This window comes from Salvelinus sp. IW2-2015, unplaced genomic scaffold (genome assembly GCF_002910315.2).
Source record: "Salvelinus sp. IW2-2015 unplaced genomic scaffold, ASM291031v2 Un_scaffold1572, whole genome shotgun sequence".
Taxonomy (NCBI): domain Eukaryota; kingdom Metazoa; phylum Chordata; class Actinopteri; order Salmoniformes; family Salmonidae; genus Salvelinus; species Salvelinus sp. IW2-2015.
The window spans coordinates 192,389-216,707 of record NW_019943000.1 but is presented as its reverse complement, the minus strand read 5'-3'; the positions used below and the strand labels follow the sequence as shown (position 1 = coordinate 216,707).

Sequence of the window (24,319 nt, the reverse complement as noted above, 5' to 3'; positions counted from 1 at the left end):
TAAATMAGATCTATTTCATTTTCAMTGTTGCTAAAACTTAAAATAACATGTTTTCATTTTGTCGCTATGAGGTATTTGCATGTTGAGAAATATTTAAACAATTCTGAAATCAGGCTGATAAAAAAAATTGTGGAGTAAGTCAAGGGGTTGAATACTTCGAAGGCACTGTGCATGACAAATATTTTCTCTTATAAACCAATATGGTACAGACGGAAAGTAACGATGAAAATTTGTTAATAACCACAAACGACAGCTTTGTTTTTATAAAAAAATGGGTTTTAACAATTCCATTTTTCAGTACAAAACATTTYAAGCCCTGCCAATCAAACAAGTCAACTGAAAATCCGGAAAAAAGTATGATTTCCCCTGTCCAAAAATAACATACATATTTTATCCTTCTCTAATTATGGGAAATATTACACTAACGTAAAAAAAACTACCAATCACTCATCGTTAGCTAATAGTAATATAAAAAGGATCAATGTGAAGTCCTGTTGGTCAGGTTAGAGTCCGAACACACGTCGTCGAACAGAGTCCAGTCCGAACACACGCCTCCACAGTTCCGATCAACAAAATGGCGTCTGTCTACTCTATGCAGTCTTCTGCTGGCCCTTCTTCCCGATCAGGGACTTGTGGATGTGTGGGATCACACCTGGAAACAGAAGCACCAGTGGTTAGATAGGAATASAAGTGAGAGTATGTTAAAGATAAATGGAGATGGCATGTTGTTCATGCATGTACATCAAGTGTTGACTCAAATACTAATTAAAATAAATACAGGCAAATATGCGTGAGTTGTGTTGGGGCTCGCGCATGCAAGTAATTTAATAACAGTGTTCTTTCTGAACCCACCGCCTCCAGCTATGGTGGCCTTGATGAGGGAGTCCAACTCCTCGTCTCCACGGATGGCGAGCTGCAAGTGGCGGGGAGTGATACGCTTCACCTTCAGATCTTTAGAGGCGTTACCCGCCAACTCTAGTACCTGGAAACAAGTCAGCCAATCAGGATACTATAATGTATAGAACTCCACTCGAAACAAAAACATGCATCTGTGATCAACTGAAATCGAGAGCTTGGGAGCTATAATATGCATTTGTCAAAATTGTATTATTGACAGCTTTGTTTTGTTCAATGTTCTCTACCTACAAAGTACTCCAAATACACTGCATGACACCTGCTCATCGAACATCTCATTCCAAAATCTTGGTCATTAATATGGAATTGGTCCCCCCTTTGTTGCTCTAACAGCCTCCAAGGCTTTCCACTAGATGATGAACATTGCTGTGGGGACTTGCTGCCATTCAGCCACAAGAGTATTAGTGAGGCCAGGCACTGATGTTAGGCCTGGCTGGCAGTCGGTGTTCCAATTCCTCCGAAATGTGTTAGATGGGGTTGAGGTCAGGGCTCTGTGCAGGCCAGTCAAGTTCTTCCACACCGATCTCAACAAACCATTTCAGCACAGACCTCGCTTTGTACACAGGGGCATTGTAATGCTGAAACAGGAAAAGGCCCTCCCCAAACTGTTGCCAAAGTTGGAAGCACAGAATCGTCTAGAATGTAATTGTATGCTGTAGTGTTCAGATTTGCCTCCACAGGAACTAAGAGGCCAAGCACGAACCAGAAGAAAGAAAAAGACCCAGATCAGTATTCCTCCACCAAACTTTACAGTTGGCACTATGCTAATGTTCTCCAGGCATCCGCCAAACCCCGAGTTGTCCCGTCGGACTGCCAGATGGTGAAGCGTGATTCAGCACTCCGAGAGCGTGTTTCTACTGCTCCAGAGTCCAATGCCGGCGGGCTTTACACCAGTTATGCCGACGTTGCTTCAAGGCAATTAGGAACTCTGGTGTGTGTTACAGAGGACAGATGATTTTTACGTGCTTCAGCACTTGGTAGTCCTGTTCAGTGAGCTATTGTGGCCTACCACTTCGTGGCTGAGCAGTTTTTGCTCCTAGACGTTTCCACTTCACAACAACACTTAGTTGTCCGGGGCAGCTCTAGCAGGGCAGAAATTTGAACTGACTTGTTGCTAAGGTGGCATCCTATGACCGTGCCACATTGAAAGTCACTGAGCTCTTCAGTAAGGCCATTCTACTGCCAATGTTTGTCTATGGAGATCACATGGCTGTGTGCTTGATTTTATACACCGTCAGCCATAGCCAAATCCACAAATTTGAAGGGGTGTCCACACAGTAGCAGTCAAAAGTTCAGATACCTACCTACCCATTCAAGGGTTTCTTTATTTTMAGTATGTTCTACATCAGAACTATGAAATATAACATATGGAATCACGTAGTAACAACAAAACAAAAAATTAAACTCTAAATACATTTTATATTCTTCAAAGTAGCCACCCTTTGACCCGATGACAGCTTTGCACACACTTAGCATTCTATCGACCAGCTTCATGAGGCAGTCACCTGGAAGGCATTTCAATGAACAGGTGTGCCTTGTTGAAAGTTAAGAGGGAAAGAAATTTCACAAATTAATGCATTTGAGCCAATCCGTTGTGTTGTGACAAGGTAGCGGGGTATACAGAAGATAGCCCTATTTGGTAAAAGACCAAGTCCATATTATGGCAAGAACAGCTCAAATAAGCAAAGAGAAATGACAGCCCATCATTAAAAGACATGAAGGTCAGTCAATGTGGAAAATTTCAAGAACTTTGAAAGTTTACTCAAGTGCAACCGCAAAAACCATCAAGCGCTATGATGAAACTGGCTCTCATGAGGACCTCCACAGGAATAGAAAACCCAGTTACCTCTGCTGCAGAGGATAAGTTCATTAGAATTACCAACCTCTCAGCAGCCCAAATAAATGCTTCAGAGTTCAAGTAACAGACACATCTCAACGTTAACTGTTCAAAGACAGCGTGAATCAGGCCTTCATGGTCAAATTGCTGCAAAGAAACCACTACTAAAAGGACACCAATAATAAGAGACTTCCTTGGGCCAAGAAACACACGCAATGGACATTAGACCAGTGGTAATCTGTCCTTTGGTCTGATGAGCCCGAAAGTGATTTTTGGTTCCAACCGCCGTATCTTTGTGAGAAGCAGAGTAGGTTAATGGACTCTTACAGTGTGTGGTTTCCACCATGAAGCATGGAGGTGGCGGTGTAAGGGCTATTTGACCAAGGAGAGTGATGGAGTGCTGTATCTTGTGACCTAGCCTCCACAATCACCCGACCTCAACCCAATTCAGTTCCAAGACTGTTGGAAAAGCATTCTTCATGAAGCTGGTTGAGCGAATGCCAAGAGTGTACAACTAGCTTTTTGGGGGGGTTGTTATTTCATTGTTTGTCTTCACTATTATTCTACAATGTAGAAAATAGCAACATTTTTATAAAAACCCTTGAATGAGTAGGTGTATATATACACACACACACCTCCAGAAACTATTCAGACCCCTTGACTTAACACATTGTTACAGCCTTATTCTAAAATGGTTTAAATACAAATACTCAGCAATCTACACACAAAACCCCATAATGACAAAGCGAACAGGTTTAGGAATTTCATCAAATGTATTAAAATAAACAGAAATACCTTATTTACATAAGTATTCAGACCCTTTACTATGAAACTCAAAATTGAGCTCAGGTGCATCCTGCTTCCAATGATCATCCTTGAGATGTTTCTACAACTTGATTGGAGTCCACCTGTAGTAAATTATTTGGAAACGATTTGGAAAGGCACACATCTATTTAAAAATATCCCACAGTTGACAGTGCATGTCAGAGCAAGAACCAAGCCATGAGGTCAAAGGAATTGTCCGTAGAGCTCCGAGACAAGATTGTGTCTAAGCACAGACCCGGGGAAGGGTACCAAAAAATGTGAAGCATTGAAGGTACCCAAGAACAGTGGCATCCATTTTTTTTATGGAAAAAGTTCAGAACCACTAAGGGTCTCGAGCTGGCCATATGTCCAAACTGAACAATCAGGGGAGAAGGGCCAGGGAGGTGCCCAAGAACCCGATGGTCACTGACAGAGCTCCTCTGCGGAGATGGGAGAAACTTCCAGAAGGACAACCATCTCTGCAGCACTCCACCAATTAGGCCTTTATGGTAGAGTGGCCAGACCAAACTCACCCAGTATATTAATTTAACTAGGTAAGTCAGTTAACAAAATCTTATTTACAATTACGGCCTACCCCGGCCCCGAGCAAATTGTGCGCAGGGGCCGGGGTAGGCCGTTTGTGATACAGCCTGGAATCGAACCAGTCTTTAGTGACGCCTCTAGCACCGAGATGCAGTGCCTTAAAGACTGCTGCGCCACTCAGGAGCCCTCATTAAAAGTCACGACAGCCCGCTTGGAGTTTGCCAAAGGGCACCTAAAGGCTCTCAGACCATGAGAAACAAGATTGTAGCATCATACCTAATTAGACTCAATGCTGTAATTGCTGCCAAAGCTGCTTCAACAAAGTACTGAGTAAAGGGTCTGAATACTTTTGTAAATGTGATATTTCACATTTTTTTTTATATATACATTTGCACAAACACATTTTTTTTTTAAGTATGTGGGGGGGGGCACAATTTTAAAATAAGGCAAAAAATGTAACAAAATGGGGAAACAGTCAAGGGGTCTGAATACTTTCCAAAGGCACTGCATGTGTACCAAGTCATGTTGCTAAATTCAAAAGAATACAAGATTTTTTTTTTACAAATGTATATTGTGTTATCCCTGATACCATTCAAACCAATGACAGTTCGGGAACTTGTTTGTGTCTCACCTCAGCGGTGAGATACTCAAGGATGGCAGCACTATATACAGCCGCTGTGGCTCCTACACGCCCGTGGCTGGTAGTACGGGTCTTTAAGTGCCTGTGGATACGCCCCACTGGGAACTGGCAGGAACAAAACAGATGTGAGGTTAGGCGACAATGGGGAGGGGATGAATGGCTTCTAGCAATTGGAGTACACATGAACATTGAAACTTTACTGTAAATGCTGGAAACGCGCAGAAAGCGTTGCTACTCTTGCTTTGAAAATAATGAATGGCATGCAAGGTGAACTGCATCAGGATCTCTGTAGAGGTATTCAATCTTACCTGCAGTCCAGCTCTCTGGGAGCGTGACACAGCTTTCGCCTTGGCCTTACCACTGTCTTTTCCTGCCTTACCGCCAGCCTGGAATATAGGGAGCAAAACACAGAATATTATAAAAAGAATAAGTAAAATGGGACTTGAGTAAGACAGAAATGTAATTTGCATGCGAGCACTGTTTCCCAAAATGTCTTTAAATAACACCTGCTAAAACTCCTGAAATACCGCGCTGGTCACAAACCAACACTTGCTAGCAGTTACAGTAAAACGCAAGTGCTCGCATACACACGATGTATTTGCTAGTCTCGGGTACTTATTTTATTGTTTTACTAATTGAACCTATCAAATAGGAAACTTAATGTTTCTCTCACCTTCATTTTAATTGTGGATTACATTGAAATGCATCCCCTATAATAAATGTGCTCCATAAATAAAAGTTATATTTTATTATTGTACAGAAACGTGTTGACAATTTTGGGTCATGACTCACCAATGGCTGTCACGCAAAATAAAGACAACACTTCAGATTGATTAACAGGTCCATATTAAAATAGCTATTTATGATGATTGTTAGCTAGCATTCCAGCTGAATCACCCTGTTCTTGAGGGCATACGGTTTCCCGCCAGTTACTAACCAGCAGCTGGGATCAAAACGTTGCTATGAAAAGGCACTGAAGCATGCTTTAGCACAGTTGAGGTGGTAACTAGGTGCGTGGCTAAGACACATTTTACCAACATTCACACTATTGTAATAAAGTAGTCATGTCGAGGGATTGATAAACCCAATGCATTTACCACTTCCTGAAATTGATCAACCCTAAAAGGAAGAATTAGTAGCGAGACAAATTCGACAGGTGGCAATATTAACATTTGATTTGGTAGATAACAGCAGCCGCGGGACAACCCGACCGTACTTGAAAACAAATTGTCAGCTAGCTAACGTTAGGGTATCTAGCTAGCTAACGTTGGTAGCCTAATAGCCGTTCACCCAAATAATATGAACGCAAAAATAGTCAAAGTAAGATATATTTCTAACATGAATTAACAATACCAGCAATTACCAAACAAATAAAACTAAAAGTTTCACAAGTATGTTAAAAAGTAACCTGAATATCTTTAAGTAGGTATCGGTTAGTAATGCAAACTTGTTAGCTTACTGTAGCTGGCTAACGCTAGCTTCGCATTTATTTGTAGGTAATTTGAAGCAGCAGTAGCCAGTAATGCAATTACAACACATGATATATAAAGCAGCCGTTATTAAAAGGATCACTACAAATAATAACCACATAACGTTACCATTTCAGCGTATTGTTATTTGGTTGTGGAACTGAGGAGCTCGGAAACAATTTCTYTTGAAGACGAAGAGAAACAATAAAGCCCTTCAGGCTCGTAAAAGCTATGCCCGGGACTCCTCGCGAGTGGACATTGACCAATGGGAATTCGTGTTGTTTCTTTGAATCTTTTTTCTGCCCAATCACAACGCTGCTTGTACACATTTTACCCATCCCCCACCGCAACTTCGGCATGTCCTTTGCGCACGAGACCAAGTAGGCTGGACTGCAGAGCTAGATATTGCCACTCAAAATGTACTTGTATTGATTATCAATATTATTCACGTGATTGACTAAAAAAATGCTGAAATATATTACGTGCATGCGCACATCTGGATATTGCATATTCAGAAATACTCAAAGCACTCGTCTTTGATAATGATTGATGCAGTTGCAAACTGATTGGATGTCCTAAAATATTTATTTTCATCACAATTGGTCTACAAAATCAATGGGTAACGAATTAGCTAGTGCACAATGAATTTAAAATACTCAGCAGTATTTTACTAGTTTGCCTGAGTATCTATTCGTTTCAAGTCATTTTAAGACGACGAGGTTTTCAATGCATTAGAAAAGTAAACCGATTACGATAAATAATCGGGGGAAATCGTTAATTTCATCGAATTAGGAGAGCACCATTTATTGACTGACAAGAGGAATCTACCAGTAGAAAATCAACAGTTTGCGGACTGCCGTTGTAATTGGCAGGCGATTGGCCTATCAGAACGCAGTATTCAACGGTATGTTACTGCGAATTGGTTAAGCACGCGGGGGGCGGGGAGCAGAACCTAGGAAGGAGAGAATCTGGCTGCTGGTGGCGAAGATGGCCGACGGGGACAGTGGGAGTGAGCGCGGTGGCAGCAGTGGTGGCGTAGGGGGTGGAGGCGGCGGGTTTCAGCACTACCAGCGGGACCAGGAGACCCAGGAGCTGGCCTCAAAGCGACTGGATATCCAGAACAAACGCTTTTACCTGGATGTAAAGCAGAATGCGAAGGGCAGATTCATCAAAATCGCGGAGGTCGGCGCCGGGGGCTCGAAAAGTCGTCTGACCCTTTCCATGTCAGTTGCCGCCGAGTTCCGTGACTACCTGGGGGATTTTATAGAGCACTACGCCCAACTTGGGCCTAGCAGCCCTGAGCAGATCGCTCAGTCATCCGGCGGGGATGACAGTGGGCCTAGGCGGGCCTTGAAAAGTGAGTTCCTGGTTCGAGAGAACCGAAAATACTACCTCGATCTGAAAGAGAACCAGCGGGGGAGGTTCCTCCGCATCAGGCAGACCCTCAACCGAGGCCCTGGGTTCGGAGTAGGAAGTGGCGGAGTCCCTGGTGGCATGCAGTCCGGACAAACCATCGCCCTCCCGGCCCAAGGGTTAATAGAGTTCCGTGACGCCCTAGCCAAACATATAGACGACTACGGAGGAGATGACGAGGAACTCGCCGGTGGCGGAGGAGCAGGGGGCTACAGCGAGCTTCCGGAGGGCACCTCTATCATGGTGGACTCCAAACGGTTCTTCTTCGACGTCGGGTCCAACAAATACGGAGTTTTCATGAGGGTGAGCGAAGTCAAACCCAGCTATAGAAACTCTATCACTATCCCGTTCAAAGCGTGGGGCAAGTTTGGAGGCGCATTCTCCCGTTATGCCGACGAGATGAAAGAGATACAGGAGAGACCGAAGGATAAAATGTTTGAAAGGAGACCAGGAGGAGGAGTTGCAGGAGGAGAAGAGTCGGAGGGAGACGAGGTGGACGACGACTGATCAAGCCGGCTGTGCAATCTGATCAAGCTGTCTGACAACGTGACGCAAAGCTTGGATAGAAGACCTATTTTGTGCATGACGTATGAATCGAACCTAAATGCAAAAAAAAAAAAAAACAGTGGAGTACAAAAAGTATATTTGACCTGGAAATACTGTCTATATAAGATAAATGCGTTATAAAGGTTAGGTCCATGTTTTTTTAAAATTAAGTTTTATTTAATCAGAGGAGCCCAATTTGCAACCAGGGTCTCATTTTCAATGCTGCCCTGAGGACATAAAATAATAGATAAAACTACAAGATGAAAAAAAAAGAAGATACAATAACATATACATAACATTAAAAGATCACAGTCATCATAAACAAATTGTTAAAGTCAATCAATCAAAAACAATTGCACACCTCAGTGAACTCATTTATCATCCGGGTTTTAAACTGCCCTGGTGGTACCAGGTCATTTGTGCTAGCTATTAATAGTTGGATCATATGAGATTTTCCTTTGATTAAAAAAAATTAAAGATTGTCCATGTAAAAAGTAACCCCACTCATGTTGTTAGCCCAGCAAATCCAGTCTCACAATGTTTCAGAACGTGACATTAGGCCACTGGTCACTTTTACCGGTAGAATATCTATTTTTAACTCTAAACAACTTGGACCAGAACTATGTGCTGTATATAATAACCAAAAAAAAGTGAAAATGGTGTTTCTGAGCAAAGAGATGTGAAACTCAGCTTATCTAATACATTGCTGTGTGTTCTGGTTTTTAAGTGGTTTTTACAGTCAGAGAACAACTGTATTGTTTTGGAATAATCTGAATCATTGTTCTAAGTAGGACACAGAATTGGGCATAGACAGAACAGAGAAAAAATTGCCTGGTCTCAGATCTGTTTGTTCAGTCTTACCAACTCCTGGGACCAGGCTAAACAAGACAACCACCAGACCAGCATCAGTGACACACAGGCCCTAGTAACAGAAAAAAAAGGAAACAGACCCATTGGTTGGTTGGGTAGTCGTCGTGACCACACGTGGCTGCATGCAGTGCGTCATGAATTGAAAAGCAGGGGATTCCCTCACCCTCATTTAGACTAATGCTGCTCAGCTCCCATAGTAGATGGTTGTCATACTGGTTCTATGATCTTTCCATACAGTCTATGGTTCTGTCTTTTGGCCTGTGTGCCTGTAGGGATGAACATGATCTATCTATGGACATTTTACTAGGACGAGACCTGTGTCTGCCCTGTATTGTCAACCACAAGGATGGGAGTCTTGAATGTCAAATCCAGCAACCTGTTAGATCTTGGTGACTCCGAATGAAGATTGCTTAAGCTAGGATGACTGGCACTGGTCTTTGTTTCTAGGGGTGGTTTCCCGGACACAGATTAAACCTAGTCCTGGACTGAAAACTATGCTCAATGCAGAATCTCCATTGAAATTGATTTTTAGTACAAGACTAGGCTTAATTCCTGTCTTAAATTATTTTTCAAAATAAATATATAGAAATATGTCTATTAGATGATATGTAAAATGTATTGAGTATTGCTGCCTAAACTGAACTGGTATAAGCTATTTAAAACACTAAAGCTTGGATGCAATCATCCGGGGAGATTTCTAACGTTTTATTTTATTCCCTGAATGAAAAATGAAGAGCATAGAAAACGATATGGAAGTGATAACATTAACAAACACATTTATTTGTATTTTTAAATTGTACACAATACACTTAGATCCAGTCCCATTCAAGTAGTCTGTCTCAAATCTGTCCTCTCACTTCCTGTCCATTGGACAGAAAGAATATCCATCAAGCCCCTTTGCCCCCTTCTCTCAATCCATCACTTTTACATTTTCTCTCAAGTTGGTTCTCTTTCAGTTGACAATAAGACATGACTGAATACCATCCAGGCTTCTTATTTCAGTGGTTGGTCTATACTTTTTTTTTAGCATGCCTGCTCTTTTATTGAGCATTTTTCTGATTGCTGTATGTTGGTATTTATAAAACATCTTTTGACAACGATCAAGGGATCAAAAGTTTAATTCTGGTCAACATACATACAAAAAGTAATGGCATTTTTAACCTTATTCAGGAAATTACATCATCCTCAACCATCACATTTCCCTCTGTGTGTGTGTGTAAACCTTCTCCTATTGGCTTTACTTTTACCCTTCAGCATAGCATGTGTCATACAAACAACATCTGGGAGCAATAGTTTTTTTTCTACTGATATAAAAAAAAAAATTATATATACACATGAGTTTTAACTACAACCTTATTCCTGTATTGTGTTACATGAAATGGCAGCTGTTTACCTCGTGAGTTCTGCTGTAATATTCTACCAAGTTCCTTTCAACGGTAAATAAAAAAGTTCTTTGCTGAGGAGGATGAGTGTTTGTCTTCTTTTCTCCATCCAACAAATCAGATTCCACGGTCATGGACTCGTTGTGGGCTAAGACTATGTAGGTTCTTTAATATAAGTAATATGACAGATTTACTGCGGTAAGAAAATGACGTTAGGGAGGTCTTAATCAGCAACAGGTGAAGAAATCTCACAGAACAGAATTCAAGTGATGAAAGTAGGGACTCGGGAGGAACAACCCATTCAACCTTACAGGGTACACTCACATTATATGAATGTGTTTCAAGGTAGTAGATAAGATTGACAATATTACCACAATATGATCATTCATCCCTATCCAGAAACAACACTAGGTACTTTAATTAGATCTAAAAGAATTGGATAGGTGTAAACAGCATGGTTGTAGACCCATCTTGCCTTCTGATAGGTGGAATATTCAACACTGCTTATACCTGTTCCTGGCAGACCTATAGTGGCTAGGCCCTAGTCTAAGTGGTAGGATCCAAAGGCTGTTTGTGAACCAGGCCCCAGAGAGGGACACCATCAGTGGCGACCTGTCATTCAGGGCAGGTGGGGATGAGACCCACATTTTTTGGGGGACGGGGGGTTGCCTGTTTTCATGTTARTTTGGCATTAATACGTGTCACATATCAGTTTGCAAACAATGTAAAAAAATAAATAATAATCATTGAGTTAATAAATCCGCATACAAACATGGTCTCTTTTTTGCTCCAAAATGCAGTTGTTTCAGCCTAGCTCAGTGCTTTCTGTGGTGGTGGGGCACGGAACATAGGGGTTGGCAATGTTCTTTAGTTGCGCCGTGATTGGCTCAGTGTTCTGTCACTCATGGGGACACTACTTCACCGCCAAATCTAAGGGTAGAGTTAGAAAATTCAAGTCCCTTGGGTACCCCCATAGATTTACATCAGAAATGCCCATCCAAGAAGGCTCAAGATCATTTGCCACAGATAAAATCACATATCTACAGTTACATTGATTGGACTGATCATGTTAACATCATACTTGCAAAATCTTAGCTAGCAGTCATCATCATGAATGAAGTTCGACAATCTACTTGCAAAATCCTTTTTAATCCTTGTCATTGTAGACAAAACGTATCGGTGCTCATCGGCCATTGGACATAAACATTACACAACAAGTTGAGTGTTTCGGAAGGAATCAATGGCTAACTGCAAGAATTGCAAATAAATCACTAGCCTGCTATTCAGTGGAGTGGGTGTGGTCCCAAGTCTGGGTTTAAGGGTCTCTTTTCCGAGCTTAAAATGATAAACATTCAACATTGCCATGCTGTCAATCCAGCATGATTTCTGCCGCGCTCAACAAAAACTTAACTCGAAACTGGGAAATCTGACTTCAGTGAGTTCAAGACAACTGGGAAATCGGGAAAAAACAAACTCCGACTGGGAAAATAAGTTTTGAACGGTCATCCAACTCGGAATTGTTTGTCGGGAACTCGGGCCTCTTTCTAGAGCTACGACCTGAAGATCACTGACATCATCATGATTCAAACTTGTTTTTTTCCAAGTTCTCAGTTGTCTTGAAAACACCATATATCCAGAGAATGCCAGACTTTGATGACAAAGTTTGATGACAAAATTTGTCCACAATGGACCGCCGTGCCACCTTCCTGTTCAAGTGAGCACAGCACAACAAAGTGAGTTAAAAAATGTAATTGTCTGCTTATATTCCCCCTTTATTGCAAAGCGATTACTCACCATGAGCTGGAAGAAGCTTTTTCCTTTAATGAGTCCGATGTGAAGGATATACTGCTTTCCCAYAAACAGGCCCAAATCCCCGTCATTTGCGTGAAGAGAAGACGGAGAAAAAGGGGGCGGAGGTTGGGCTGCCTTCTGAGAATTCGTAGGCGAGTGAGTAAACCCCCACTGCCATCCGTCCTATTGGCCAACGTGCACTCATAGGAAAATAAAATCGATGCCCTCGTAGCAAGATTAAACTACCAACGGGACATTAAAAACTGTTATATCTTATGTTTCACTGAGTCGTGGCTGAACGACGGCATGAAGAACATAGAGCTGGGGGGTTTTACACTGTATCTGCAGGATAGAACAGCAGCCTCTGGTAAGACAAGGGGTGGCAGTCTATGTATATTTGTAAACAACAGCTGGTGCACAATATCTAAGGATGTCTCAAGGTTTTGCTCGCCTGAGGTAGAGTATCTCATGATAAGCTGTAGATCACACTATCTACCTAGATAGTTTTCATCTCTATTTTTCGTAGCAGTCTACATACCACCACAAACCGATGCTGGCACTAAGACCGCACTCAATGAGCTGTTTAAGGCCATAAGCAAACAGGAAATCACTCATCCAGAGGTGGCGCTCCTAGTGCAGGGAAACTTAAATCCGTCTTACCAAATCTCTACCAGAATGTTAAATGTGCAACCAGAGGGAAAAAAACTCTAGACCACCTTTACTCCACACACAGAGTTGAGTACAAAGCTCTCCCTCGCCCTCCATTTGGCAAATCTGACCATAATTCTATCCTCCTGATTCCTATTTACAAGCAAAAATTAAAGCAGGTCAGATGAAGCAGATGCTAAACTACAGGACTGTTTTGCTAGCACAGACTAGAATATGTTTCCGTGATTCTTCCCATGGCATTACACCACATTAGTCACTGGCTTCATCAATAAGTGCAAAGATGACATCGTCCCCACAGTGACTGTACATACATATCCCAACCAGAAGCCATGGATTACAGGCAACATCCGCACAGAGCTAAAGGGTAGAGCTGCCGCTTTCAAGGAGTGGGACTCTAACCCGGAGGCTTATAATAAATCCCGCTATGCCCTCCGACGAACCATCAAAGGCAAAGCATCCATACAGGACTAAGATCAAATTGTACTACACAGGCTCCGACGCCCGTCGGATGTGGCACGGCTTGAGAACTTATAGACTACAAAGGGAAGCACAGCCGAGAGTCTACCAGACGAGCTAAATTACTTCTATGCTCGCCTTCGAGGCAAGTAACACTGAAACACACACGAGAGCATCAGCTGTTCCGGACGACTGTGTGATCACACTTTTCAACAGCCGATGTGACTAAGAATTTTAAACAGGTCAACATTCACAAGGCTGCAGGGCCAGACAAACTACCAGGACGTGTACTCCGAGCATACGCTGACAACTGGCAAGTGTCTTCACTGACATTTTCAATGTCTCCCTGTCTGAGTCTGTAATACCAACATGTTCCAAGCAGACCACCATAGTCCCTGTACCCAAGAACACTAACGTAACCTGCCTAAATGACTACCGACCCGTAGCACTCACGTCTGTAGCCATGAAGTGCTTTGAAAGGCTGGGTATGGCTCACATCAACACCATTATCCCAGAAACCCTAGACCCACTCCAATTTGCATACCATCCTAACAGATCCACAGATGATGCAATCTCTATTGCACTCCACACTGCCCTTTGCCACCTGGACAAAAGGAACACCTATGTGAGAATGCTATTCATTGACTACAGCTCAGAGTTCAACACCATAGTGCCCTCAAAGCTATTCACTAAGCTAAGGACCCTGGGACTAAACACCTCCCTCTGCAACTGGATCCTGGACTTCCTGACGGGACCCTCAGGGGTGCGTGCTCAGTCCCCTCCTGTACTCCCTGTTCACTCATGATTGCACGGCCAGGCACGACTCCAACACCATCATTAAGTGAACCTATGACTGGCCTCCCGAGTGGTACAGTGGTCTAAGGTACTGCATCGCAGTGCTAGCTGTGCCGCTAGTGATTCTGGGTTTGAGTCCAGCCTTGGTCGCAGCTGGCCGTGACCGGGAGACCCCTGGGGCGGTGCACAATTGGCCCAGCGTCGTTAGGGTAGGGTTTGGCCGGCAGGGATGTCATTTTTCCATCGCGCACTAGCAACTGAGTCGATTTCCGCAATTATAAACCCAGGGTCGTTACACTAAGTTTGCTGATGACACAACAGTTGTAGGCCTGAKCACCGACAACGACGAGACCAGGACAACAACCTCTTCCTCAACGTGATCAAGACAAAGGAGATGATTGTGGACTACAGGAAAAGGAGGACCGAGCGCGCCCCCATTCTCATCGACAGGGCTGTAGTGGAGTAAGTTGAGAGCTTCAAGTTCCTTGGTGTCCACATCACCATCAAACTAATAAGCACACCAAGACAGTCGTGAAGAGGACAGGACAAAACCTATTCCCCCTCAGGAGACTGAAAAGATTTGGCATGGGTCCTCAGATCCTCAAAAGGTTCTACAGCTGCACCATCGAGAGGATCCTGACTGGTTGCATCACTGCCTGGTATGGCAACTGTTCGGCCTCCGACCGCAAGGCACCTCAGAGGGTAGTGCGTACGGCCCAGTACATCACTGGGGCCAAGCTTCCTGCCACCCAGGACCCAGTTTCAGAGGAAGGCCCTAAAAATTGTCAAAGACTCGAGCCACCCTAGTCATAGACTGTTCTCTCTGCTACCGCACAACAAGCGGTACCGGAGCGCCAAGTCTAGGTCCAAAAGGCTTCTTAACAGCTTCTACCCCCAAGCCATAAGACTCTTGAACAGCTAATCAAATGGCTACCCAGACCACTCTTTTACGCTGCTACTACTCTCTGTTTATTATCTATGCATAGTCACTTTAACTCTACCTACATGCACATATTACCTCAACTACCTCGACTAACCGGTGCCCCCGCATATTGACTCTGTACCGGTACCCCCTGTATATAGCCTCGCTATTGTTATTTAATTATTTGTTACTTTTATTTTCTATTTTTTAACGTCTTTTTCTTAAAACTTCTTAAAGCATTGTTGGTTAAGGGCTTGTAAGTAAGCATTTCTCTGTAAGTTCTACACCTGCTGTATTCGGCACATATGACAAATAAAATTTGATTTGATTTAATTTATTTATCCTACGGTTCTGACCTGGTGTACAGGGAAAACACTAAGAACGGCCCATGTTCTGAATTCTGTTGCTTTACATGTCAAAAGTGCTGAACAAATAGTTATATTGACTATGTCAGTCCTAGCTCGCTTATTAATGTCTTAATCAAAATTACGGATTGCCTCTTATCCGCTTGTCGTCCCGTTCTGCCATAGTTTGTACATCTCATGTGTCAGGAGAAACCACATTTGTTTAAGCAAGTCAGCCGTATCAGCTATGTTTTTTTAAAAGGCAGTAAATGAGGCTGAATGAACTGTTTCGCTGCCAGACAAGGCTCCGCTGATAGCCAGGTGAAGCAGTGGTAAGGTGTTTGGACTGCTGTTGGGACTCTGCTGTTGGGGCAGCTTTATGTAGGCCCTAACAGTTTGTCGGCACCGTTTGTCACCGTTATAGTGCAACTAATGTATTGTCTAGTGTTGTGTTGTGTTGTGTAGTGGCTTTGCTGGCATGCATCCCCCCCAAAAACGGTAGTTTGCCCCACTAAAATCTCCACTGGACATCATGCACACTGATGACCATGAGGGGGGGTCAGAGGCAAAGGGTGTGCTTGTTGGGTTGTGTCTGTGGTTGTCAGGGTGTGGAGGAGATCTAACATTAGTCATCTGTACCTCTTCCGCATCAATGGTTGTGTAACAAATTGAACCTTATTCCTTACACGGTCAACAGTAGTACACCACAGTGCCTTCAGAAATTATTCAGACCACTTGACTTTTTCACATTTGTTACGTTATAGCCTTGTTATAAAATGTATTGAATTGTTTTTTTCCCTCATCAATCTACACACAATACCCCATGATGACGAGGTAAAAACAGGTTTTTAGACATTTTTGCTAAAAACAAAATACTGAAATATCACATTTACATAAATAGTCAGGCCCTTTACTCAGTACTTTGTAGAAGCACCTTTGGCAGCGATTACAGCACTGAGTCTTCTTGTGTATGACGCTACAAGCTTGGCACGCCTGTATTTGGGGAGTTTCTCCCATTCTTCTCTGCAGATCCTCTCAAGCTCTGTCAGGTTGGATGGGGAGCGTTGCTGCACAAATGTTTTCAGGTCTCTCCAGAGATGTTCGATCGGGTTCAAGTCCGGGCTCTGGCTGGGCCACTCAAGGACATTCAGAGACTTGTCCCGAAGCCACTCCTGCGTTGTCTTGGCTGTGTGCTTAGTGTCTTTGTCCTGTTGGAAAGTGAACCTTCACCCCCTGCCTGAGGTCCTGGTGCAGGTTTTCATCAAGGATCTCTGTATTTTCCTCGATCCTGACTAGTCTCCTAGTCCCTGCCACTGAAAAACATCCCCACAGCATGATGTTTCCACCACTATGCTTCACCGTAGAGCTTATGCCAGGTTTCCTCCAGATGTGACACTTGGCATTCAGGCCAAATAGTTAAATCTTGGTTTAATCAGTCTAGAGAGTCTTGTTTCTCATGGTCTGTGTCCTTTAGGTAGGTGCCTTTTGGCAAACTCCAAGCGGGCTGTCATGTGCCTTTTACTGAGGAGTGGCTTCCGTAACCATAAAGGCCTGATTGGTGGAGTGCTGCAGAGATGGTTGTTGTTTCAGTATGATATGTTGGATAAAAGAATAAAGACCGACACCAATGTCAAGTTCAATAGCATTGTTCAAGCATTGTACAAATCCCTACACACAGAGTCCGGGGAACAGCCCAGGTGGTCGATTACCTATCAACTAGACTCCATAACAGTTGTCCTTCTATAAGGTTCTCCCATCTCCACAGAGGAACTCTGGAGCTCTTTCAGAGTGACCATCCGGTCCTTGGTCACCTCCCTGACCAAGGCCCTTCTCCCCTGATTGCTCAGTTTGGCCGGGCGGCCAGCTCTAGGAAGAGTCTTGGTGGTTCCAAACTTCTTCCATTTAAGAATGATGGAGGCCATTGTGTTCTTGAGGACCTTCAATGCTGCAGAAATGTTTTGGTACCATTCCCCAGATCTGTGCCTCCACACAATCCTGTCTCGGAGCTCTACAGACAATTCCTTCGACGTCATGGCTTGGTATTTGCTCTGACATGCACTGTCAGCTCTGGGACCTTATATAGACAGATGTGTGCCTTTCCACATCATGTCCAATGAATTACATGTTCATTTGAGGTGGACTCCAATCCAGTTGTAGAAACATCTCACGGATGATCAATCGAAACAGGATGCACTTGAGCTCAATTTTGAGTCTCATAGCAAAGGGTCTGAATACTTATGTAAATAAGGTCTATCACTTTTTTTATTTTTAATACATTTGCAAACATTTCTTAAAACCTGTTTTCGCTTTGTCATTAGGGGGTATTGCGTGTAGATTGATGAGGGAAAACAAGTGTTTAATCAATTTTAGAATAAGGCTGTAACGTAACAAAACGTGGAAAAAGTCAAGTGGTCTGAATACTTTCTGAATGCACTGTATGAATGGAATAGGGTTCCATTTGGGATATGGCCAATAGACATCAAGCAGACAAAGGGGAAGTGATACTGCTAGTAAAACAAATGGCAACCAATTCCCTATATAGTGCACTACTTTTGACCACTACTGCTCAACATGAGTGTGCTATGTAGGGAATAGAGTGCCATATGGGATACAATGTGGGGACGCTGCTCTGTCCCCACATGGAAGACATACCCTTACTAGAGCCCCTCATCTGTAAAAAAAAAATAGCACATGAGAGACTGACTGTCTTAATATTTCTTGAAGATTCCTCTCTCCTGACCCCTGACCTGATTACTCAGACAGTTCTGAGTGTAAAGGGCGTTCTGATACTTGATGATGGGGGAGGAAGTTGTGGTTTAGTTCACTCATATTTGACGTGTTTGAAATATTGCGCTTGAACGCTCATTGGCATCATAGAGATGTCAGATGGTTGATTGTAAAGCTATGGATGATTAGATGTTAATGAACAAGATGACGCCGGTAGACATGGTTGCCCTGTTTCTAGCTCCTCGGCAAATTCGTAGTTTTATTTGTTGTTGTGGTTGTTGTATTTCTTACATTATTTGCTCAAAATGTTTCTTGTATTATTACCAACAGACAAAAATAACTTTGGGATATTAGACCGGCAATCACTCAACAGCATTTCGACCACAAATTCTACTTTCCTGAAATGGATCCTTTGTTTGTTTGAGGCAATTCCATTAATCCCAGGGCCTGTTCTAAGAGGCGGTCGACCGGAAAAGAGGAATAAGAAGTGGGTTTTTAGTCCGACTCGGAAGGCGTGCCACCCACCGCCTCAGAGTATATTACTCGCTAATGATCAGTACCTGGACAGTAAAGTAGACAAGCTCAGGGTGAGGATCTCTTTCCAGAGAGACATCAGGGATTGTAACATACTCTGTTTCACGGAATCATGGCTCTCTCTGGATACACTGTCCCCATCCATTAAGCCAGCAGGGTCTCTTCGGTCATCGTCACAGCCGTGTATATTCCCCCCAAGCCGACACTGCAATGGCTCTCAAGAAACTACTCTGGACTTTGTGCAAACTGGAAACTGTATATTCTGAGACAGCATTTATTGTAGCTGGGGACTTTAATAAAGGAAATCTGATGAAAATGCTACCAACGTTTTATCAACACATCTCCTGTGCTATTCTCTCATCGAGCACTCTTGACCATTGCTACTCCCCCTTCCTGAATGGCTACAAGGCCCTCCCCCGCCCTCCTGCCGGCAAATCAGATCACGCCTCCATTCTGCTCCTCCCCTCATATAGCAGAAACTTAAACCGCAAGTACCCATGGTAAGGACTGTTCAATGTTGGTCTGACAAATTAAAATCTATGCTTCAAGATTGTTTTGATCACGTGGACAGGGATATGTTCCGGGTTGCCTCTGAGAATAGTATTGACGTATACACGGACTCGGTGACTCAGTTCATCACTGTGATGATTAGAACTTATCCAAACTAAAAACCGTGGATAGATGGCAGCATTCACACAAAACTGAAAGCACAAACCACCACAATTAACCACGTCAAGGTGACTGGGAACATGGACGTGTACAAACAGACCAGCTATGCCTTCCGTAATGCATTCAAACTGGCAAAACGACAGTATAGGGACAAAGTGGAGTTGCAATTCTATGGCTCATACATGAGATGTATGTGGCAGGGACTCCAGACAATCACAGATTATGAAGGGAAAGCCAGCCACGTTGTGGACACTGGAGACTTGCCCCAGGACAAGCTAAACACCACCTTCTACCACTTAGAAGAAAACACAGTGCCGCCAACGCGGGCAACTGCCGCTCACGAGAACTGTGAGCTTTCATTCTCCGTAGCCGATGTGAGCAAGACATTAGGGTGCAGGCCAGGCAGCAGGCTGTTAGCACAGTACAGCACAGCACAGCACAACTAGCACAGTCAGTGTAGTCAGCTCAGCTATCCCCATTGAGACCGTGTCAGTGCCTCGACCTAGGTTGGACAAAACTAAACATGGCGGTGTTCGCCTTAGCAATCTCACTAGGATAAAGACCTCCTCCATTCCTGCCATTATTGAAAGAGATCGTGATACCTCACATCTCAAAATAAGGCTACTTAATGTTAGATCCCTCACTTCAAAGGCAGTTATAGTCAATTAACTAATCACTGATCATAATCTTGATGTGATTGGCCTGACTGAAACATGGCTTAAGCCTGATGAATTTACTGTGTTAAATGAGGCCTCACCTCCTGGTTACACTAGTGACCATATCCCCCGTGCATCCCGCAAAGGCGGAGGTGTTGCTAACATTAACGATAGCAAATTTCAATTTACAAAAAAAATATGCAGTTTTCGTCTTTTGAGCTTCTAGTCATGAAATCTATGCAGCCTACTCAATCACTTTTTATAGCTACTGTTTACAGGCCTCCTGGGCCATATACAGCGTTCCTCACTGAGTTCCCTGAATTCCTATCGGACCTTGTAGTCATAGCAGATAATATTCTAATTTTTGGTGCCATCATCAACTCAGTGGGTTTTGTCCAACATGTCTCTGGACATATTTACTGTCACAGTCATACTCTGGACCTAGTTTTGTCCCATGGAATAAATGTTGTGGATCTTAATGTTTTTCCTCATAATCCTGGACTATCGGACCACCATTTTATTACGTTTGCAATCGCAACAAATAATCTGCTCAGACCCCAACCAAGGAGCATCAAAAGTCGTGCTATAAATTCTCAGACAACACAAAAATTCCTTGATGCCCTTCCAGACTCCCTCTGCCTACCCAAGGACGTCAGAGGACAAAAATCAGTTAACTACCTAACTGAGGATCTCAATTTAACCTTGCGCAATACCCTAGATGCAGTTGCACCCCTAAAAACTAAAAACATTTGTCACTAGAAACTAGCTCCCTGGTATACAGAAAATACCCGAACCCTGAAGCAAGCTTCCAGAAAATTGGAACGGAAATGGCGCCACACCAAACTGGAAGTCTTCCGACTAGCTTGGAAAGACAGTACCGTGCAGTATCGAAGAGCCCTCACTGCAGCTCGAACATCGTATTTTTCAAACTTAATTGAGGAAAATAAGAACAATACGAAATTTATTTTTGATACTGTCGCAAAGCTAACTAAAAAGCAGCATTCCCCAAGTGAGGATGGCTTTCACTTCAGCAGTAATAAATTCATGAACTTCTTTGAGGAAAAGATCATGATCATTAGAAAGCAAATTACGGACTCCTCTTTAAATCTGCGTATTCCTCCAAAGCTCAGTTGTCCTGAGTCTGCACAACTCTGCCAGGACCTAGGATCAAGAGAGACACTCAAGTGTTTTAGTACTATATCTCTTGATACAATGATGAAAATAATCATGGCCTCTAAACCTTCAAGCTGCATACTGGACCCTATTKKAACTAAACTACTGAAAGAGCTGCTTCCTGTGCTTGGCCCTCCTATGTTGAACATAATAAACGTCTCTCTATCCACCGGATGTGTACCAAACTCACTAAAAGTGGCAGTAATAAAGCCTCTCTTGAAAAAGCCAAACCTTGACCCAGAAAATATAAAAAATGATCGGCCTATATCGAATCTTCCATTCCTCTCAAAAAAAATTGAAAATGCTGTTGCGCAGCAACTCACTGCCTTCCTGAAGACAAACAATGTATACGAAATGCTTCAGTCTGGTTTTAGACCCCATCATAGCACTGAGACTGGTAAATGACCTTTTAATGGCGTCAGACCGAGGCTCTGCATCTGTCCTCGTGCTACTAGACCTTAGTGCTGCRTTTGACACCATCGATCACCACATTCTTTTGGAGAGACTGGAAACCCAAATTGGTCTACACGGACAAGTTCTGGCCTGGTTTAGATCTTACCTGTCGGAAAGATATCAGTTTGTCTCTGTGAATGGTTTGTCCTCTGACAAATCAACTGTACATTTCGGTATTCCTCAAGGTTCCGTTTTAGGACCACTACTGTTTTCACTATATATTTGACCTCTGGGGATGTCATTCGAAAACATAATGTTAACTTTCACTGCTATGCGGATGACACACAGCTGTACATTTCAATGAAACATGGTGAAGCCCCAAAATTGCCCTCGCTAGAAGCCTGTGTTTCAGACATAAGGAAGTGGATGGCTGCAAACGTTCTACTTTTAAACTCGGACAAAACAGAAATGCTTGTTCTGGGTCCCAAGAAAAAAGAGATTTTCTGTTGAATCTGACAATTAATCTTGTACCAGTTACTCTGGACCTGATGCCTCTCTTTTGACGAACACATCAACGACTGTTTCAAAGGACAGTTTTTTCATCTACGTAAACATTGCAAAAAATCTCAAACTTTCTGTCCAAAAATGATGCAGAAAAAATTTATCATGCTTCTGTTACTTTCTAGGTTAGACACTGCATATGCTCTACTTTCCGGCCTTCACCCGGATAAAAGCAACTAATAAACTTCAGTTTAGTGCTAAATCGGCTGCCCAGAAATCCTGACTAGAACCAAAAAATTGAATCATATTACTCCCCAGTGGGCTAGCCTCCCTAACACTGGCTTCCTGTTAAGGCAAGGGCTGATTTCAAGGTTTTACTGCTAACCTACAAGCATTACATGGGCCTTGCTCCTACCTATCTTCCGATTTGGTCCTGGCCGTACATACCTACACGTACGCTACGGTCACAAGAACGCAGGCCTCCTAATTGTCCCCTAGAATTTCTAAGGCAAACAGCTGGAGCAGGGCTTTCTCTATGAGAAGCTCAATTTTTTAATGGAATGGTATGCGCTAACCCATTAGAGACGTAGTACTCGTCTCAACCTTTAAGTCTTTACTTGAAGAACTCATCTCTTCAGGTGGGTCATATGATTGAGTGTAGTTGGCCCAGGAGTGGTGGAAAGGTGAAACGGAAAAGGCTCTGGAGCAACGAACGCCCTTGCCTGTTCTGCCCTGGCTCGTTCCCCTCTCTCCACGGGATTCTCTGCCTCTAACTCCTATTACAGGGGCCTGAGTCACTGCTTACTGGTGCTCTTTCAATGCCGTTCCCCTAGGAGGGGTGCGTCACTTGAGTGGTTTTGAGTCACCTGGGACGTGATTCTTCCTGGTCTGGGGTTGGGCGCCCCCCCTTTTGTTGTGGCCGTGGCAAGAGAAATCTTTGGGTGGGCTATTACTCGGGCTTGGGTCTCAGGATGGGTAAGTTGTTGGGGCTGAAGGATATCCCTCTAGTGGGTGTGGGGGCTGTGCTTTGGCAAAGTGGGTGGGGTTATGTCCTTGCCTGTTGGTCCTTGCCCAGGGGGTATCACTCGGACTGGGGCCAAACAGTGTCTCCTGACCCCCGTCCTGTCTCAACTCCAGTATTTTATGCTGCAGTAGTTTATGTGTCGGGGGGCTAGGGTCAGTTTGTTTATATCTGGAGTACTCTCCTGTCTTATCCGGTGTCCCTGTTGATTTTTAAGTATGTCTCTCTAATTGTCCTCTCTCCTTCTCTCTCTCGGAGACCTGAGCCCTAGGACCAAATGCCTAGACTACCTGGCATGATGACTCCTTGCTGTCCCCAGTCCACCTGGCCGTGCTGCTGCTCCAGTTTCAACTGTTCTGCCTGCAGCTATGGAACACTGACCTGTTCACCGGATGTGCTACCTGTCCCAGACCTGCTGTTTTCAACTCTCTAGAGACAGCAGGAGCGGTAGAGATACTCTTAATGATCGGCTATGAAAAGCCAACTGACATTTACTCCTGAGGTGCTGACTTCCTGCATCCTCGACAACTACTGTGATTATTATTATTTGACCATGCTGGTCATTTATGAACATTTGAACGTCTTGGCCATGTTCTGTTATAATCTCCACACAGCACAGCCAGAAGAGGACTGGCCACCCCTCATAGCCTGGTTCCTCTCTAGGTTTCTTCCTAGGATTTGGCCTTTCTAGGGAGTTTTTCCTAGCCACCGTGCTTCTACACCTGCATTGCTTGCTGTTTGGGGTTTTAGGCTGGGTTTCTGTACAGCACTTTGAGATATCAGCTGATGTAAGAAGGGCTATATAAATAAATTTGATTTGATTAAAGTGTGTTAACCCTCGCTAGGCTGCCGGCCCAGACGGCATCCCAAGCCGCATCCTCAGAGCATGTGCAGACCAGCTGGCTGAGGTGTTTACGGACATATTCAATCTCTCCCTATCCCAGTCCGTTGTCCCCACTTGCTTCAAGATGTCCACCATTCAGTCCCTCCAGGATTTTGCAAAAATTCTTTTGATTTCAGCGGCCAAAAATGCTTGATTTTGCGGCAGCTTTTCTGAAATTATGCAATACATTTTGCTATGTTTTTTTCACCTTAAGTTCATATAAAGCAATAAAAGTAATGTGCTCAGGTTTAGGACCATTTTAAGCAGAATACATAATACAAAAACAATTAGAAACATCTAAAGTGCTCAATTCTGTTTATTCTCTCTCTCCCTCTCTCTTAAAAAAACAAATATATTCAAAGCTGA

The 24,319-nt window shown here is 43.4% G+C and overlaps 2 protein-coding genes across 3 annotated transcripts; one reads left to right on the top strand and one right to left on the bottom strand.

Annotated features, from left to right (window-relative positions):
- Window positions 1–254: 254 nt before the first annotated feature.
- Window positions 255–6,468, bottom strand: h2az2a (H2A.Z variant histone 2a). 2 transcript variants are annotated; one of them, XM_024138764.2, is made up of 5 exons: window positions 6,338–6,468; window positions 5,048–5,125; window positions 4,731–4,844; window positions 853–982; window positions 255–652 (listed from the first exon to the last, which is right to left on the bottom strand). In XM_024138764.2, the coding sequence occupies exons 1-5, from the start codon at window positions 6,338–6,340 to the stop codon at window positions 591–593; spliced, it is 387 nt and encodes a 128-aa protein (XP_023994532.1). In that variant the 5' UTR covers window positions 6,341–6,468; the 3' UTR covers window positions 255–590. The 2 variants fall into 2 exon arrangements, with proteins under 2 accessions (XP_023994532.1, XP_023994531.1); XM_024138763.2 differs by lacking the exons at window positions 5,048–5,125; window positions 6,338–6,468 and having other exon boundaries at window positions 4,731–4,943.
- A 677-nt stretch (window positions 6,469–7,145) lies between these two features.
- Window positions 7,146–8,454, top strand: LOC112071298 (transcriptional regulator protein Pur-beta). The gene has a single exon (XM_024138762.2). The coding sequence runs from the start codon at window positions 7,196–7,198 to the stop codon at window positions 8,126–8,128; it is 933 nt and encodes a 310-aa protein (XP_023994530.1). The 5' UTR covers window positions 7,146–7,195; the 3' UTR covers window positions 8,129–8,454.
- Window positions 8,455–24,319: the final 15,865 nt, after the last annotated feature.

What these genes read in the sequence shown, in the direction of transcription:
- h2az2a (XM_024138763.2), bottom strand. Translation starts at nt 4,928, where the DNA reads ATGTTCATGTGTACTCCAATTGCTAGAAGCCATTCATCCCCTCCCCAT. An exon ending in TTGAGTATCTCACCGCTGAG is followed by an intron (nt 983 to 4,730) that starts GTGAGACACAAA and finishes ACTTGTTTCCAG; the next exon opens with GTACTAGAGTTGGCGGGTAA. An exon ending in GGCCACCATAGCTGGAGGCG is followed by an intron (nt 653 to 852) that starts GTGGGTTCAGAA and finishes TTCTGTTTCCAG; the next exon opens with GTGTGATCCCACACATCCAC.
- LOC112071298 (XM_024138762.2), top strand. Translation starts at nt 7,196, where the DNA reads ATGGCCGACGGGGACAGTGGGAGTGAGCGCGGTGGCAGCAGTGGTGGC.